Source organism: Xenopus laevis, chromosome 8L (genome assembly GCF_017654675.1).
Source record: "Xenopus laevis strain J_2021 chromosome 8L, Xenopus_laevis_v10.1, whole genome shotgun sequence".
Lineage (NCBI taxonomy): Eukaryota > Metazoa > Chordata > Amphibia > Anura > Pipidae > Xenopus > Xenopus laevis.
In genome coordinates, this window is record NC_054385.1 from 74,113,591 (window position 1) to 74,128,166 (window position 14,576).

At 39.1% G+C, this 14,576-nt stretch overlaps 1 protein-coding gene across 1 annotated transcript in view; it reads right to left on the reverse strand.

Moving 5' to 3' along the window:
• The window catches only part of snw1.L (SNW domain containing 1 L homeolog), a 14,024-nt gene extending 1,376 nt beyond the window's left edge, over window positions 1–12,648 (reverse strand). Inside the window, exons 1-13 of the mRNA XM_018230374.2 lie at window positions 12,493–12,648; window positions 8,810–8,963; window positions 5,923–6,084; window positions 5,472–5,567; window positions 5,140–5,246; window positions 4,864–4,968; window positions 4,607–4,676; window positions 4,129–4,194; window positions 2,491–2,607; window positions 2,251–2,392; window positions 1,839–1,935; window positions 1,593–1,710; window positions 4–167 (exon numbers count right to left, since the gene is read on the reverse strand). Of these exons, the coding sequence (XP_018085863.1) occupies window positions 4–167; window positions 1,593–1,710; window positions 1,839–1,935; window positions 2,251–2,392; window positions 2,491–2,607; window positions 4,129–4,194; window positions 4,607–4,676; window positions 4,864–4,968; window positions 5,140–5,246; window positions 5,472–5,567; window positions 5,923–6,084; window positions 8,810–8,963; window positions 12,493–12,593 (1,499 nt within the window). The 5' untranslated portion in view covers window positions 12,594–12,648. The remainder of the gene's footprint in view (window positions 1–3; window positions 168–1,592; window positions 1,711–1,838; window positions 1,936–2,250; window positions 2,393–2,490; window positions 2,608–4,128; window positions 4,195–4,606; window positions 4,677–4,863; window positions 4,969–5,139; window positions 5,247–5,471; window positions 5,568–5,922; window positions 6,085–8,809; window positions 8,964–12,492) is intronic.
• Between the last annotated feature and the right edge of the window lie 1,928 nt (window positions 12,649–14,576).

Genomic DNA, 14,576 nt, shown 5'->3' on the forward strand with positions numbered 1-14,576 from the left:
CACCTGTTGGTTTTCACTAATGTATCCAGGTCGTCACCATAAACATCATTGTCTGTATTCTTACTCGGACGGTAGATGTTCTGAGCCAGTTTTTTGTTGCCTAACCATGGCTGGTCATACACATTATATACCTCATCCTCTCCACCTGCAAAGCCACTGTCCATACCCTATGGTAAGAAACAAGAAATATTAACATGTCTCAAAGAAATTAACTTGATTAAACAAGTTGCACGCATACCTTAGTGTTACATCAAATGTATTTATTAGCTCAAATTCTTCAAGATGGCCAATTCTGAGCTGAATCTGAACTTTTAATTTGTATACTCAAATGTGTTGAAATACATTCGAACCAAAAAAAAAAAAAAAAGTCAGTTGTCCAAAGTTTTAAAGTTGACATGACAGCTGAAGCAGTTAATGGGGATTTGGCATTCTAGAGCAATTACCATCCTAGATGGCTACTGAATATACCTCTTGTTCTATCACTGTGGAGAAATGGCACTCAGCTGTCCAAGAGGTAATTGTTTGAATTTTAAAAATAGGCTTTTTACCATGAAGACCATGAATTGTTCTGAATAAAAGAGTTGATGACTGAAGGGTTAGATAGTAGGCTTTTATGAGATGGAACCTTTTTAATTAGCAGGAACGTTTTTTACTTGCTTTATCTGTCAACATATCAAGGCCTCAATGCACACAACCGCCAGTCATCCACTCCTCCTCTTGCTACCTAGTCTTAGACTGCCCCCTCAAGCCCTGCCTGTGCTTGCTTCCTCCTTACCTTCCACTCTCCCCACACTTGCTCCCCCACTTCCCTGTTTGCAGGGCTAGAGTTACAGAAGGCAAGAGAGGTACATGCTGTGGGTCCTAGCACCTCTTCCCTACTGAGATCTAGGCATGTGCCTCTTCTGATTACCCCTAGTTCTGGCCCAGTACCCTTCTATTGTAAAGTGCTGCAGAATATGGTTGGTTGGTGTTAATGATGTGAATGCTATGTTAAGACCCAAATTCTTTCATCCAATGAATTTTCAAACAGATTCCTTTTCAAGTAATTACTTTGAAAGCAAGACCAAGGATAGTGTTCAGATGGGAGCAAACAAGGTCCCAAATATTATGTATAATAAAAAAAACAGGAGCACTATATAAAGGACAGTATAGTGTTGCAAGTGTATCTAGGATTATATACTCATTGTCTCAGAATATCACTCTTCTCTACGTCATACTAAGGGGAGCTCCCTCCTGATCTGAGTGTCCTAGTGCTGGCGGGGGAATTTAAACAAAAAAAAACTACTGTTACCCCCAACTGGGGCGCAGGCTCTATTAGCCTGCACCTTTGGTCGGGTAAAATATTTTAGTCCAACAGGTGCCCTTTAAACTGCAGAAAGTTTTAAGTGTATCTGCTGTTTTATGTATTTAAAATAATGTACAAGTGCACTTTTTGAAATCATTAACTCGTATTTGTAAAGAGCCAAAATATTCTACAGCGATGTGCAATAAGTGGTTATATAGACTGAACATATGAATTAAATACCAAAATAAATAAATAATACAACCAATGACAGGCTCTACGTGGCTGTATAAGTGGTTAGTGGTCTTACCCGGCTTTGGTTGAAAAGTCGCTGGTCATACTGGATTTCACTGGATGCTCTCTGATTAGGAATTCCAAGCGCGATCTGTTCACTGATATCCCTTTCTTCATTCCTTTGAAGTTTGGACCTAGCAATAAAAAGAAATTAAAACTATGCAAATATATGGGAAGACATGAATATAAAGGTCACTAAGTGGCAAAGCATGCATAATAATAGCAAAGACTCCCCAATAAAAGACAATCATTTAAAACTCACCTCTTGTCTGGGGCTGCTCTAGAGAGGTTCCGTTCATGTTGCCGATCTTTGCGTCTCTCGTGTCGGATTTCCTCCCTCTCTCTGGCTTCTCCATCCTCTGTGCCAGATAGTTTAATAGGTTAATTGTACTTATGGTTTAATACAACTAAACGTTTGTTATGCACATCTGATTTATTTTCTTAAGCCTATCCCAATACAGAAATATGAGAAACTTTCATGTCTGCCGTGACAGCTACTCATTTCCCCATGTATCCATTTGAAGACAAGTGGAGCACAGCACATCTTATAAGCTGAAGTAGTCTAAATCCAAAACACAAGACTAGCTCACGAGAGAATTTCAATCAAAAAAAAAAAAAAAAAACTATCTTCCTGGCCACCAGAGACAGCACCAAAATCAATTTTATGCTCATACCTTTGTCTGTATGGGACTTGATCCCAGCTCTGCGTTCTCTTGCGATCTGTGCCAATTCCCTAAGTTTTTCCTCTTTTTTCTCTTTCTCCTTCTGTGCCATCTTACGCTCCACCTGGGCTCTCATCTCCACAGCTTCACGAGCCTAAAGAGAATAACCGTTACATAAGTACAAGACCTACTCTAGGCAAGTCAATTTTCTAGAATTACAGGGGCAGATGCACTTATATGATGTTAACAAACCTTTCTGTCAGCAATGTACAATGCTTCTGCAAGTTTAGCAAAGTTCTCATTGATATGGACAGTCTGTAGCCCGCGGCCATCAGCAGCCAAACGTTTGTCTAACGGGATGGTATAACCCTACAGGAGTCAAAAAAAAAAAAAAGATGTGAAATAAACACCAAAACAAAGAACAGTGTAACTATTCCGGACAGCCCAACAGTCTGTAGCACACAAACTCAACCTGTGTACTACATACCTATCAATGACCAGGCTTCTACATAATGTAAATCTATTCACCTACCTAAAACGAACCTTAAAGGTCCAGTAACATCAAAAATTAAATTGTTTTAAAGTAGTAAAAATATATAATGCAGTGTTGCCCTGCACTAGTAAAACTTCTGTGTTTGCTTCAGAAACACTACCAATGTTTGTTTATTTAAATAAACTGATGTAGCCACGGGGCAGCTATTTTGAAGCAAAAACAGATTAGTTTTACCAGTGCAGGGCAATACTACATGATATTTTCATTACTTTAAAACACTTTTGTTTTTTGCCGTTACTGTTCCTTAATTTAAACAAATACAGAGTTGCAAAGCCTTTGTAACAACTTATCAAGTCCTTGATAATTAGTACATCCCACATATTTATATCCCACCCAGCCTAAAAATGGAAAAATAAATAAAAGGCTGCTCAAGGTTTCAAGTGCTTCACTTTAGAAATGGTTGTGTTAGCTGCAGCCAGTAAGACTTTCATGGTGGTGGAAAATGGTTCATCATAAACAGGTATGGGACCTGTTATCCAGAATGCTCGAGACCATGGTTTTTCTGGATAAAGGAACTTTTCCTTACTTTGGATCTTCATACTTTAAAAGGAGAAGGAAAGCTACGGAGGCATTTTATTGCCAATAGATTAGCTGCAATAGTGCAAGCTAGAATGCTATATTTATTCTGTAGAATGTTTTACCATACCTGAGTAAAAAGCTCTAGAAACTCTCTGTTTGTTTAGGATAGGAGCTGCAGTATTAACATGGTGTGACATCACTTCCTGCCTGAGTCTCTCCCTGCTCTGGGCTCAGATTACAGTAGAGAAGGGAGGGGGTGGGGGAAGAGGAGCAAATTGAGCATGCTCTTGCCCAGGGCAATGAGGTTTAAGATGAAGGCAGGAAGTCTGATACAGAAGCCCATGTGTACACAATAGAAGGAAAGAAATGCTGTGTTTCTTTTGACAGGGGACTCAGAGCAGCACTACTTTGGGGGTTTACTGGTATATTTAGATGGACCTTTCTGATAAGGCTTACTTAGTTTTAACCTTTCCTTCTCCTTTAAGACCAATTTATAAACCCAATAGGCTGGTTTTGTTTCAAATAAGGATTAATTATATCTTAGTTTGGATCAAGTTCAAGGTACCGTTTTATTATTACAGAGAAAAAGGAAATTTGGATTATTTGGATAAAGAGTATATGAGAGACAGGCTTTCTGTAATTTGGAGCTTTCTGGATAATGGGTTTCCGGATAAAGGATCCCATACCTGTACTATAATTAACATATTTATTTTTAACTGAGTATTTTGTAGCAGTGGCTTTACAGTTCACATTTGAATAGATGGCTGAATATTTAGTTATATTGTGCACAATTTGCCCTTTCCAATTACCAATCATACCTTGGCATTCTTCCAGTTAGAAATACATGGGGGAATTCTCCACTCTTGCTGTTCCTTGACAGTCATCTGAAATAAAAAATAAAATTGTATCCCTTTAAAATACAACTCAGTGTAAATGTCCAGTCCATCCTCAATGTTGTGTGAATACATAATTAAATAAATAAATCCTAACTCCTGAACAGGAGCTCTATGTCCATGCGTTAACGCCAATACATTGTTTCAAAGTGGCTAAGTAGTTAAACAATAAATCGTAGAATGCTTTCTTGAATTTGTGAAAGTAAATCTTAAGAATATTAAAAAAGTCAACTTGGACGGACTGTACAATATGTATTCCTTATCTCCTGTGCTCCTGCTAGTCCTTGGTGACCTCTAATATCCTTATATTTTACAATAGGGGGATGTTCAAGAGCTCCCACGTGATCATGTTAAACTGCTTTGCAGTTTGGGTTTGAAGTCACACATGATCAACAAATCATACCTTTCTGCTTGGGGACTGCATTACTGGTGCAGGTGGAGATGGAGGTCCATGTGGAATTTTCTTGTTACTTCTACATGGGAAGACAAGAACTGTTTAGTAAAGAAGATACATGCACAAATCTCAGTGTCTGCTATTTACTACAAAAATGTGTTCACTAACTCCTGTGGCACCAACTGACCAGAGGCTTTCTTTATAATATTTCAAAAACCATATTGTCTCCACATCAGTGCACAGGAAGGAATTCAAAACCTACTCACTTGAATCGAGGTGGCTCCATGGGGTCCTTTTGCATCTCTACCATCCGAATCACCCTCTGCTTGGCACCAGAGTTAAAAGCCACTCCCTGTTGAGAGGGTGTGTACCTACAGACAGGAAAAGTGGGTATATGTTTCATCTGCTTATCTCTGAATTTATTTCATGGGTCTCCAATTACAACATTGACACCAAATATTTGCTATACGAGTATGAGTATCACAATCTTTTATTCCTATAACGGAAAAAAAAATCAAATAATACAGACATTGATGCATTACCTGATATACTGTGCGGGGGCCAGTTTATCTGCAGCTCGTACAGGCATCGCTGCAGCAATCTTCTGGGAAACTGATTTTTCCAGAGCCTGTCTTGTCTTCTCTGTGAGCTGTTACCAAGGGAAAGCACTTATAAATATGACAGTTTGGTCAGTGAATTTGGGCCTTGATCTGAGGAGCTAGCTGTATTTCATTGTTGTGTTTATCAGTAGAATATCCTGTCTGATTTGAAAAATCAATCCATTTCCTCCATGCTAATTTTGAATTTTCAGTACTACTGTATAATCCAAGCCCTTGCACGTATTTGCACTCTACTGGACAGCTTTATGCTTTACCTCTTTAATAGCTTCCTCATCAGGTCTTTGTAGTTCAGGATCATCTTCATCCATCACCTCTTTAGGTAACAGGTCTGTGTACTTGCTGAAAACAACCTGTAGTGCCATCAAAGAGGAGTACAGTTAGACATGTCAAAAACTGGGCAAATTTAGAACTAAAGGAACTAAAGATTCTGACTAATCTGATGGCTTCAAATTCAATTCCAAATCATTCAACTGCAACCTAAGTTAAATCTAACTTCCATACCAGTAGTTTAAAGATATAGCTCATGAAGATTAGTCCTCTGCAAATATTACACGTGCAGACTACTTAATAGCAATTGGCCGTTCTCCTTGGATCAAGATTATGCCACTTAAATTGCTTTACCACCAATTTTTGAATGGCACAAAGCAATTATTTCCAAGTCCAGGTTTACTATACTAATGGGTTTGACCAAGTCTTTGGACTTACCTTATCCTTGGATTGTCCCTGGCGAGCGATAGAATCATATTTTATCTTGCCTTCTGCATCCACCTGCACAGCCAAGGCATTGGACATTTTCTTTTTGCGGCCCATGTCCAGTGGGTATTGTGCCACATGTATCTCTGGAAAAGCACCTCCATCCCCAAAATCCTATAAAAGGCCAAAATACAATGCTTAAGTACCAAACAATCAATTTTTTATAACTAACTTTTTTTTGCCCACTCAATACTTATTTAAGCTTCACTTTGTGTGATTAACCTTGGCAACCAAATGGACAGTGCTGTGAGATGGTTAAAACAAAGGTAGAATCCAGACTAAACCACTGACAAAAGGTGAGAAAAGCCAAAGCAGCATGGTAATATTACTTCGGTAAATAAGGATAGAATAAATGAAACTTGTTTTCTGCAGGATAATTCTTATTAAAGATGTATAAACTGACAAAGCCATTTTTCCACAATGATAAAAGTCACCACAATGGGATGGGGGGGGGATGAACAAGGCAAAGCAAAGGCCTGGAGGAACAGGCAGTTCTGTACTTAAGCCTACGCTTGTGGATCATGAGACTGAGTGCAAAGTAGGGGAAACTGAATACTAGAATGACAAAAGATGATGTGCAAGTAGAGTTGCCACCTGGCCGGTATTTTAAAATGATGGTTGATCCCAATGTTATTATTAGGGAAAATAGATAAATATATAGGAAGGACGGTAATTTTTTTTTCCAGAAAAGGTGGCAACCCTATGTGCAAGACATGAAAATATTCAGCCAATGCAGTTCTGTATATTCAAAGGGCTGCATATTTGCATATTGAGTTCTAGGAGGTAGAACCAAAACACAGGGAGTTTATTCCATAACTCCACACTCCCCCTTTGTAAATTAGCTGTGTAGCCACGGGCTGCCCCCATGGCTACACAGCAGCTTGTTTATATACACTATAGCAGAGTTTCTTAAGCAACCACACCACTTGACTCAGTGCAGTGAAATTTGTACATTATATTTTCATTACTTATTTATATTCACACACTTATTTTTTGGTGTTACTGTTCCTTTAACGTTCCTGTCTCTGCTGTTTCAATCTAGCACCTCAGTAATCCAGGCGCCGACTCCATAATGTTACAATTTCCTACATTAGTTGATACATTTCTCAGCAGCATCTGTGTGATATTAGCAACTATTGTATCAATTATAACAGCTGCTGTTAATGAAACTCAGGAAATCAGTTCAGCAGGGCCAAATATAAGAAAAACATCAACTAAATGTATCATTTCCAACAGTTTACAGAGTCAGTGACCTCCCGCAAAGTTGCTTCAGAAAGACATATGGTAGTGAAAATGAAATTGTAAAATTCAATATTAGAAAAAAAGTCACAATTAGAAAGTAACTGAAAAGAGCATATTTCTGAATTCTGTGGAGATATCGGATAACATCTGAAGAGAAGTGTTTGGAAAGAGAAATTTAACCCTTCCCTTCAGCTTTTCTTTTAAACTGCACCTTATACTCTGCACCTTATATCTAGTGTGCTTTTTAATACGCTCACATATATGCTCTTCTCTGTCCATTATAGTCCTATCTATTTATCTTTTCACATTGTCGTTAATAAATTCCTCTTTTCACAATCCCTTAAACAGATCACAGGCCTATCACTACTACAGAACTGAAATAAGTGAGCAACACAGAGATCAGGTGTGTTTGAAAGCTGTCGATAGTTTCCCCACTTTGCCCCCCTTTACTCTATGAGTCTGGTAGTAGTCCAGATGAAGTGATCTGTATAGTATTTTTTGAAAGGGGAAGTAATTAATCCTGGCACATCTTAATTTCTTCACATTTATTCAGATATTTATCAAGTGCATGGTGCCCTCCACTAATTGTAAATAGTATGGCAGCCATGTATTAGACCACCACTCAAGAGTGTCTAACATTTACCTTTTTTTTTATACTGGGCAAACACACACACTGGGAAAGTAAGCAAAATTCCTAGTCGGGTGGGAGGTTTTTTTTTTTGTTTGGTGGTTAACAGAGAGCACTGCAAATATGTAACGATTTTGGTCTTTAGAGGTATTAGAAAAGTGTCTCAAAGGGCTGGTTCACCTTCGAAAAGTGTCTCAAAGGGCTGGTTCACCTTCAAGTTAACTTTTAGTATGTTATAGAATGGGCAATTCCAACTTTTCAATTGTTTTTTTTTTTTTTTTTTTTTTTTTTTTTAGTTTTTGATTATTTACTCTTTCCAGATTTCAAATGAGGGTCACTGACCCCATCTAAATACAAATGCTCTGTAAGGCTACAAATGTATTGTTATTGCTACTTTGTATTATTTCTATTTCTATTTAGGCCTCTCCTATTCACATTCCAGTCTCTTATTCAAATCAATGCATGGGTGCTAGGCTAATTTGGACCCTTGCAACCAGACTGCTGAAAATGCAAACTGAAGAGCTGCTGAATAAAATGTTAAGATAACTAAAAAAAACGAAAATAATAAAAAATGAAAACCAATTGCAAATTGTCTCAGAATATCACTCTTTACATCATACTAAAAGTTAGTTCAAAGGTGAACAACCCCTTTACTTGAAGTAGTATTTTCGCATCAAATATATCAGCCAGTGGTAAGGTTGCCAACACTGGTGGCATGAAGACTCTTAGCCTTATGCATAAGGAACCAAATATCAATAATGCCTTCATTCATGATATCATATTCATTCCTTAAGATGTGGCAAAGCAAAGAGGCATCACGACCTGATGATCTATCTGCAGCCCTTAGTCAATGTGCATGAAACAAAGCTGCAGGGGCCACTTTATGCTGTTAGTTTTTCTATATACCACTTCTATCATTGATTCAGATATAACAAACGGTGGCCAACTGCAGCCAGCACAACACAATACCTCAAGGGATCTGGGAATCCATCCTTTCCTGTGGCCATAGGGAGGTGGCTCACGCCGCGATGCTACTAGAGCTGTCTGACGAGATTTCTGTGCTCTCAGCTTTTCTTCTGCCTCTAGTTGATCCTGTGATAACTGTGTTGGAGCAGGCAAAAAACTGGGAGGAGAAAGGAGGATGAAGAAGTTACAGTTAATGGACTGTGAAGAACAGCAGAAATATCCTATGGAAATAAGAATGCTGAAACATATTTCCCAGCATAAAGCAACTGGTGTAAAAAGAAAAACTATAAAGAATGATGACATTATTCAGTCAAGGTGTGTTTTTTTACGCGAGGGCCACAAAGGCCTCAATGAAGATGTTATTCTAAGATTTCTTTTATGCCATTTTGAGTGTTTGGGGTATTTTACGTATGTCTTGAAAAGGGCCTGGATTATATAGTGAGTACTCCTTTTGTAAAACATAAGGACATTATAAGTCACAGAGGCGTTCCGATAGTCATAAAACTCAACAAATTGCGACTTATTATAGCTGCTAAATTTGATGTACTTTGACAGTTATACTGTGATTGATATTGCTGTATTATCTGTTATATAAACAGCACCATTTCCTAAAGAAACACCAGGTTATGTTCTCTTTTCCCTGTCGCTAGTGGGATGGTTACATTTTTTTTTTATTATTCCTTTCATCATTTAGCTTCCTTCTTTTCTTTCTATACATTTTTTCTTCTTTTCTCATATCCACCTCTCCGTTACAACACCTCACACAATGGCTTACGCAGACTAAAGCTGGCCATAGATGTTGAGATTTTTAAAAGATCAGATCCTGATCGTGAGACCACGATCTTCTCAGAACGATCGTACGAATTTACCATCAACTAAAAAGTCCAATTTGTCAGGGAAACAAAGGGGAGCTGCCTGCTTGGCCCTGCAAACATACGGTAGATAGATTGCACTGGGAACAAAGATTTTTTGACCTGGCCAATCAATTTCCTGACAGATGTCGGCCGAAAAATCGTAAGATGTACGATCGTTCGAATCCCACTAACCGCATAATAATTTTGAAGGATTGGTAGGCTTCCCTAAAATCGGTCGTTCTGCAAGAGAAATCTTTGCGTCTATGGGGACCTTAACAGTGCACTATATAGCTATCGTGATGAGCCCACCAATGACTTAAAGCTGTCTTACTTCTGCAGGAGTGTAAGACTAGTCTGTGCCATTTTATTTTCATAATAACTATATTCTCTGAACTACTGTCCTTATCTAAATGATCTGCTGGTGCCCCAACTCAACTACATTAAAACATGTTATTGCGTAACATGTGTCTATATATTGACACAGAACTGCATCACCGTGGTATACAACATCCTGATCTGTTCAAATCCTAAAGGTGTGACTATGAGGACTCCTGAGTTTGTACACCAGCTATTTGTTGTGCGGACCTCCGCCCAGGGTTTGACGCGCAGAGGCCTCACTCTTGGCACAAACAGGTACATTAAAGGGGCTGTTAACTTTCGGTATGACGGAGAGAGTGATATTCTGAGACAACTTGCAATTGGTTTTCATTTTTTATTATTTGTGTTTTGAGTTATTTAGCTTTTTATTCAGTAGTGCGCCAGTTTGCAATTTCAGCAATGTGGTTGCTAGGGTGCAAATCCCCCCCCCCCCCATTTGAAATCTGGAACGAGTGAGAAAATGAATTAAAAAAAAAAAAAAAATAGAAAAAAAACTAGCAATTGAAACGTTACTTAGAATTAGCCACTCTATAACATACTAACAGTAACTTAAAGATGAACCATCCTTTAACACTATGCTCCCTGTATGATGGTCTGCAATTGTGCTCAGTATTTGTGTGGGCAACCATTCAAAGCTGAAAAATGAGAACGCCACAAGATACACAGCAGATTACAGAAGTTCTGTAATATATAATAGGATTCTTCAGAACTTGTCTGTTATCTACTGTGTATCCTGTAGATTTATTTTATATAGAGTAACCACAGTCTTTTGAGTCCCCCTTTTATTCCTACTTGTCAAACCTTGTTTCTCCCCAGGTACAAAATTCAGTGTTCAATTCCGTATGAGTCAGCGCTAAAAAAGGCTCGGGGAAGAATGTAGCAGAAAATCTAAGTACAGTATATCACTCAGTTCCATAACCTTATATCCTCCCAAGTTTTTCCTCAAGGTGTATTTACAATTTACTCTTTACCAATCAGCACATGAGAGTGTTGGATGGGTACTTACAAACATTTAACTTTAAATCACACTGATCAAAGAAAACAAAGTGGGGCTGTCAGGTGTTCCTCTTGCTGATGGGAATGTAGAATATAGTATAAAAACTTTTATTACATATATAAAAATCTCAAAAGATTACATTCAACTTTGTGTAGTTAAAAACAGGCATATTAATCCCCTCTTTTCCTAGTTTCCAATGAACCCGGTGACTGTGGTTTTGACTTTTATCAGTGTTGTCTCCACACACCGTGTATACTCTGGGATGCTTGGGGATGACGGCAAAAGGCAGGTGACATAATCCCCGAGCGTCCCCAGGGGTGCTTTGCCAATGAGGTGAGTTGAGGCTGTCGCCTCAGGCGGCAGCACCCCACTAGGTACCAGGGGCAGCAAAAATGCTGATCCTGGTACTTTAAGAGCGAATTTCTGGGGGGGGGGCAGCAGCAACTCAGGCAGCGGAGGGGCCAGAATCACCTCTGAGCGTCCCAGAAATATACGCAGTGTGTGGAGACAATGAGGGTCAAACTCAAAACCACGCTCACCTGGTTCATTAGAAATGGCATGGGCAAATTAGGATAGAATTGATATGCCTGTTTTACAGGCACATATGTGAATGTAAACTTTCGAGATTTTAATCTTTTGTATGCCCTCCTATTCAGAGTGTGGTTCCCTTAAATGTTATTTTATCCTCTATATACTTGTCACACGTATAAGTTCTAGTCTACATGTACAGCTGGGTATAGCGCTCTCATATATAGTGAACAAAGTACCCCCTATATATTTGGTTTGGGTTCTTTATGTATACATACAAAGACACATTTTAGAGTTAGACTAGCAACATTAAGTATTGTTCAGTTAGTCGCCTAAGTGCGACAAACAGACAAAACCATATAGATGGGCAAATAGTTTTGCGGAGAACTCTGCAATTGGATTAGAAGTAAAATGCGAGGTAACAGTAAAGTGAAAATACTCTCTCACACACAATAATCCTGCCCAGCTGTGCCTGTGCATAGCAGCAGCATGGAAAGAAATCCATCAACAGAGCACAACACAAAAAAAACAGGAGGCAACTGAGATAGAAACCAGTTGCCAACTTCTGTAAAACAATGGCACAATGGAAAATACATAATCCTGTTCTGAAAGATACTTATAAGCACAACTCGCACTCCATTTCTACTAACGTTTTTGGTAATCATGATAAGAAATATCGTCGAAAACTCTGCTAAATGCCAGCAGAGAAAACAAGCTTCAGCCAAAAGAAATATTGTTTTGCAGAGGAGCCAGACCATGCACAAGGGATGCAAACCGGGTAATTAAGCAAACCCTAAATGTTCTGATGACTCTAAGACAAAGTAGAGCGTCTCCACTTGGCGACCATGTTCTCAAAGAGTTGCCAGATGTCGACCTCATTTCCCCCGCTTCTCATGTGCCTTTCCTCGCACGATTCCCCTCAAGCTTACCTGGCCAACGCCATTTTCGCTGTAGTTTTCTTTCCGGAAGCGCAGCTGGGATATTGAGGAAGTGACCTAAGCGACAAACGCAGCGGGCATACCCAGTGCATGTCGGTATTTGTAGTTTTAAGGCTTTTCAGACACAGTCTCGTTTATATCTGTAATACAGTATAAAACAGAATGTGTAAAAGAGTTGATTTTGTATGATCCAGACTAGACTGTAGCGGTATACTGAACCATGCAGAAAATCAGTCTTTCTATTCTGCAAATTAACAGAATAAAATGCATTGATATGTACAGGTAATTCAATTCAGTTACATTTCAGCCATAGAAGAAGAAGAAGAGCCCCAAAACAGCTCTGTCACCTCCCAGTTATCGCAGAGGGATGTGGCTGGTGCAGCAAGTACTTGGCCTGAAAATACTTAAAGGGATACTGTCATGGGAAAAAAATGTTTTTAAAATGAATCAGTTAATAGTGCTGCTCCAGCAGAATTCTGCACTGAAATCCATTTCTCAAAAGAGCAAACAGATTTTTTTATATTCAATTTTGAAATCTGACATGGGGCTAGACATTTTGTCAATTTCCCAGCTGCCCCCAGTCATGTGACTTGTGCTCTGATAAACTTCAATCACTCTTTACTGCTGTACTGCAAGTTGGAGTGATATCACCCCCTCCCTTCCCCCCCCCCAGCAGCAAAACAATGGGAAGCTAACCAGATAACAGCTCCCTAACACAAGATAACAGCTGCCTGGTAGATCTAAGAACAACACTCAATACATACCTCCCAACTGTCCCTTTTTCGGAGGGACAGTCCCTCTTTTTACAGCTCAACCCGCAGTCCCTCATTTGTACTGGAAAATCCCTCTTTTCTCTTCACTGAACAGCCAGAAAAAGAAACAAAGTTTCTCACTTAATTGGCTTTTAGCAGAGAGCACAGAACAGCCACAGGTGCAAATAAGATACTTTGTAACAATTTTGAGACACAAAAACACAGTTTAGATAAGGAGAAATATTTTCAAACTTTCATAACCTGCCAAATTTTGTAAAACAAACATGGTAATTAGGGTGTGTGGCCACATTAAGGGGTGTGGTCAAAAATTGCTGCGCTACATGCGGAAAAAATTTTTTTGTCCCTCTTTTTATTTCCAAAATGTTGGGAGGTATGCTCAATAGTAAAAACCCATGTCCCACTGAGACTCCTTCAGTTACATTGAGAAGGAAAAACAGCAGCCTGCCAGAAAGCATTTCTCTCCTAAAGTGCAGGCACAAGTCACATGACCAGAGGCAGCTGGGAAATTGACAAAATGTCTAGCCCCATGTCAGATTTCAAAATTGAATAAAAAAAATCTGTTTGCTCTTTTGAGAAATGGATTTCAATGCAGAAGTCTGCTGGAGTAGCACTATTAACTGATGTGTTTTGAAAAAAAACATGTTTTCCGATGACAGGATCCCTTTAAATTTGTGTTTTCAGACACAAAACCAGCCTGGCCAGTAAAAACAATGCTTGATGTAAATGTTATTAATAGGGAAAAAGAAAAAAAATATATAGGAAGGCAAGTATTTTTTCCATAAAAGATAGCAACCCTCACAGTATCTGGTGGTCTCCACTTTAGTCAGTAGTGGTTTTGGGCATTTCTCCACTGGGGGTACCAGTGAAGAATTGCAGTTTTCTATAAACTACTGTGGTTATATTCTGGAATAAAAGGCTGAACTTGTTAGATGCATTTTTTGAACAAATAATTCTATGATACAAGCTCGCCAATCATTTTACTAGAAAGCAGGAGTGTAAACAGAGGCGGGCCTAGGAAACCTGGCCGGCAACCTAGCCCCACTCACATGCTTGTGCTGGTTCACATGGTGACGTCATGCGCACCTCCGCTCAGTTTCGCAGTGACGTCACTCAGGGACACCACAGAGAGCAAATTCTATTTTAAATGTGAGGAAGAGGGCCCAAGCTAGGGGTAAGAAGGTGGAAGAGGTACATACCTGGCACCCTCTCTACCTTTGCACTCTTTTTGCAGCAGTTGGGTATCAGATATATATTGAAAGTTAGATCTAATATATCTAATAGGGAAAGCTTCCTTTCCTAGCA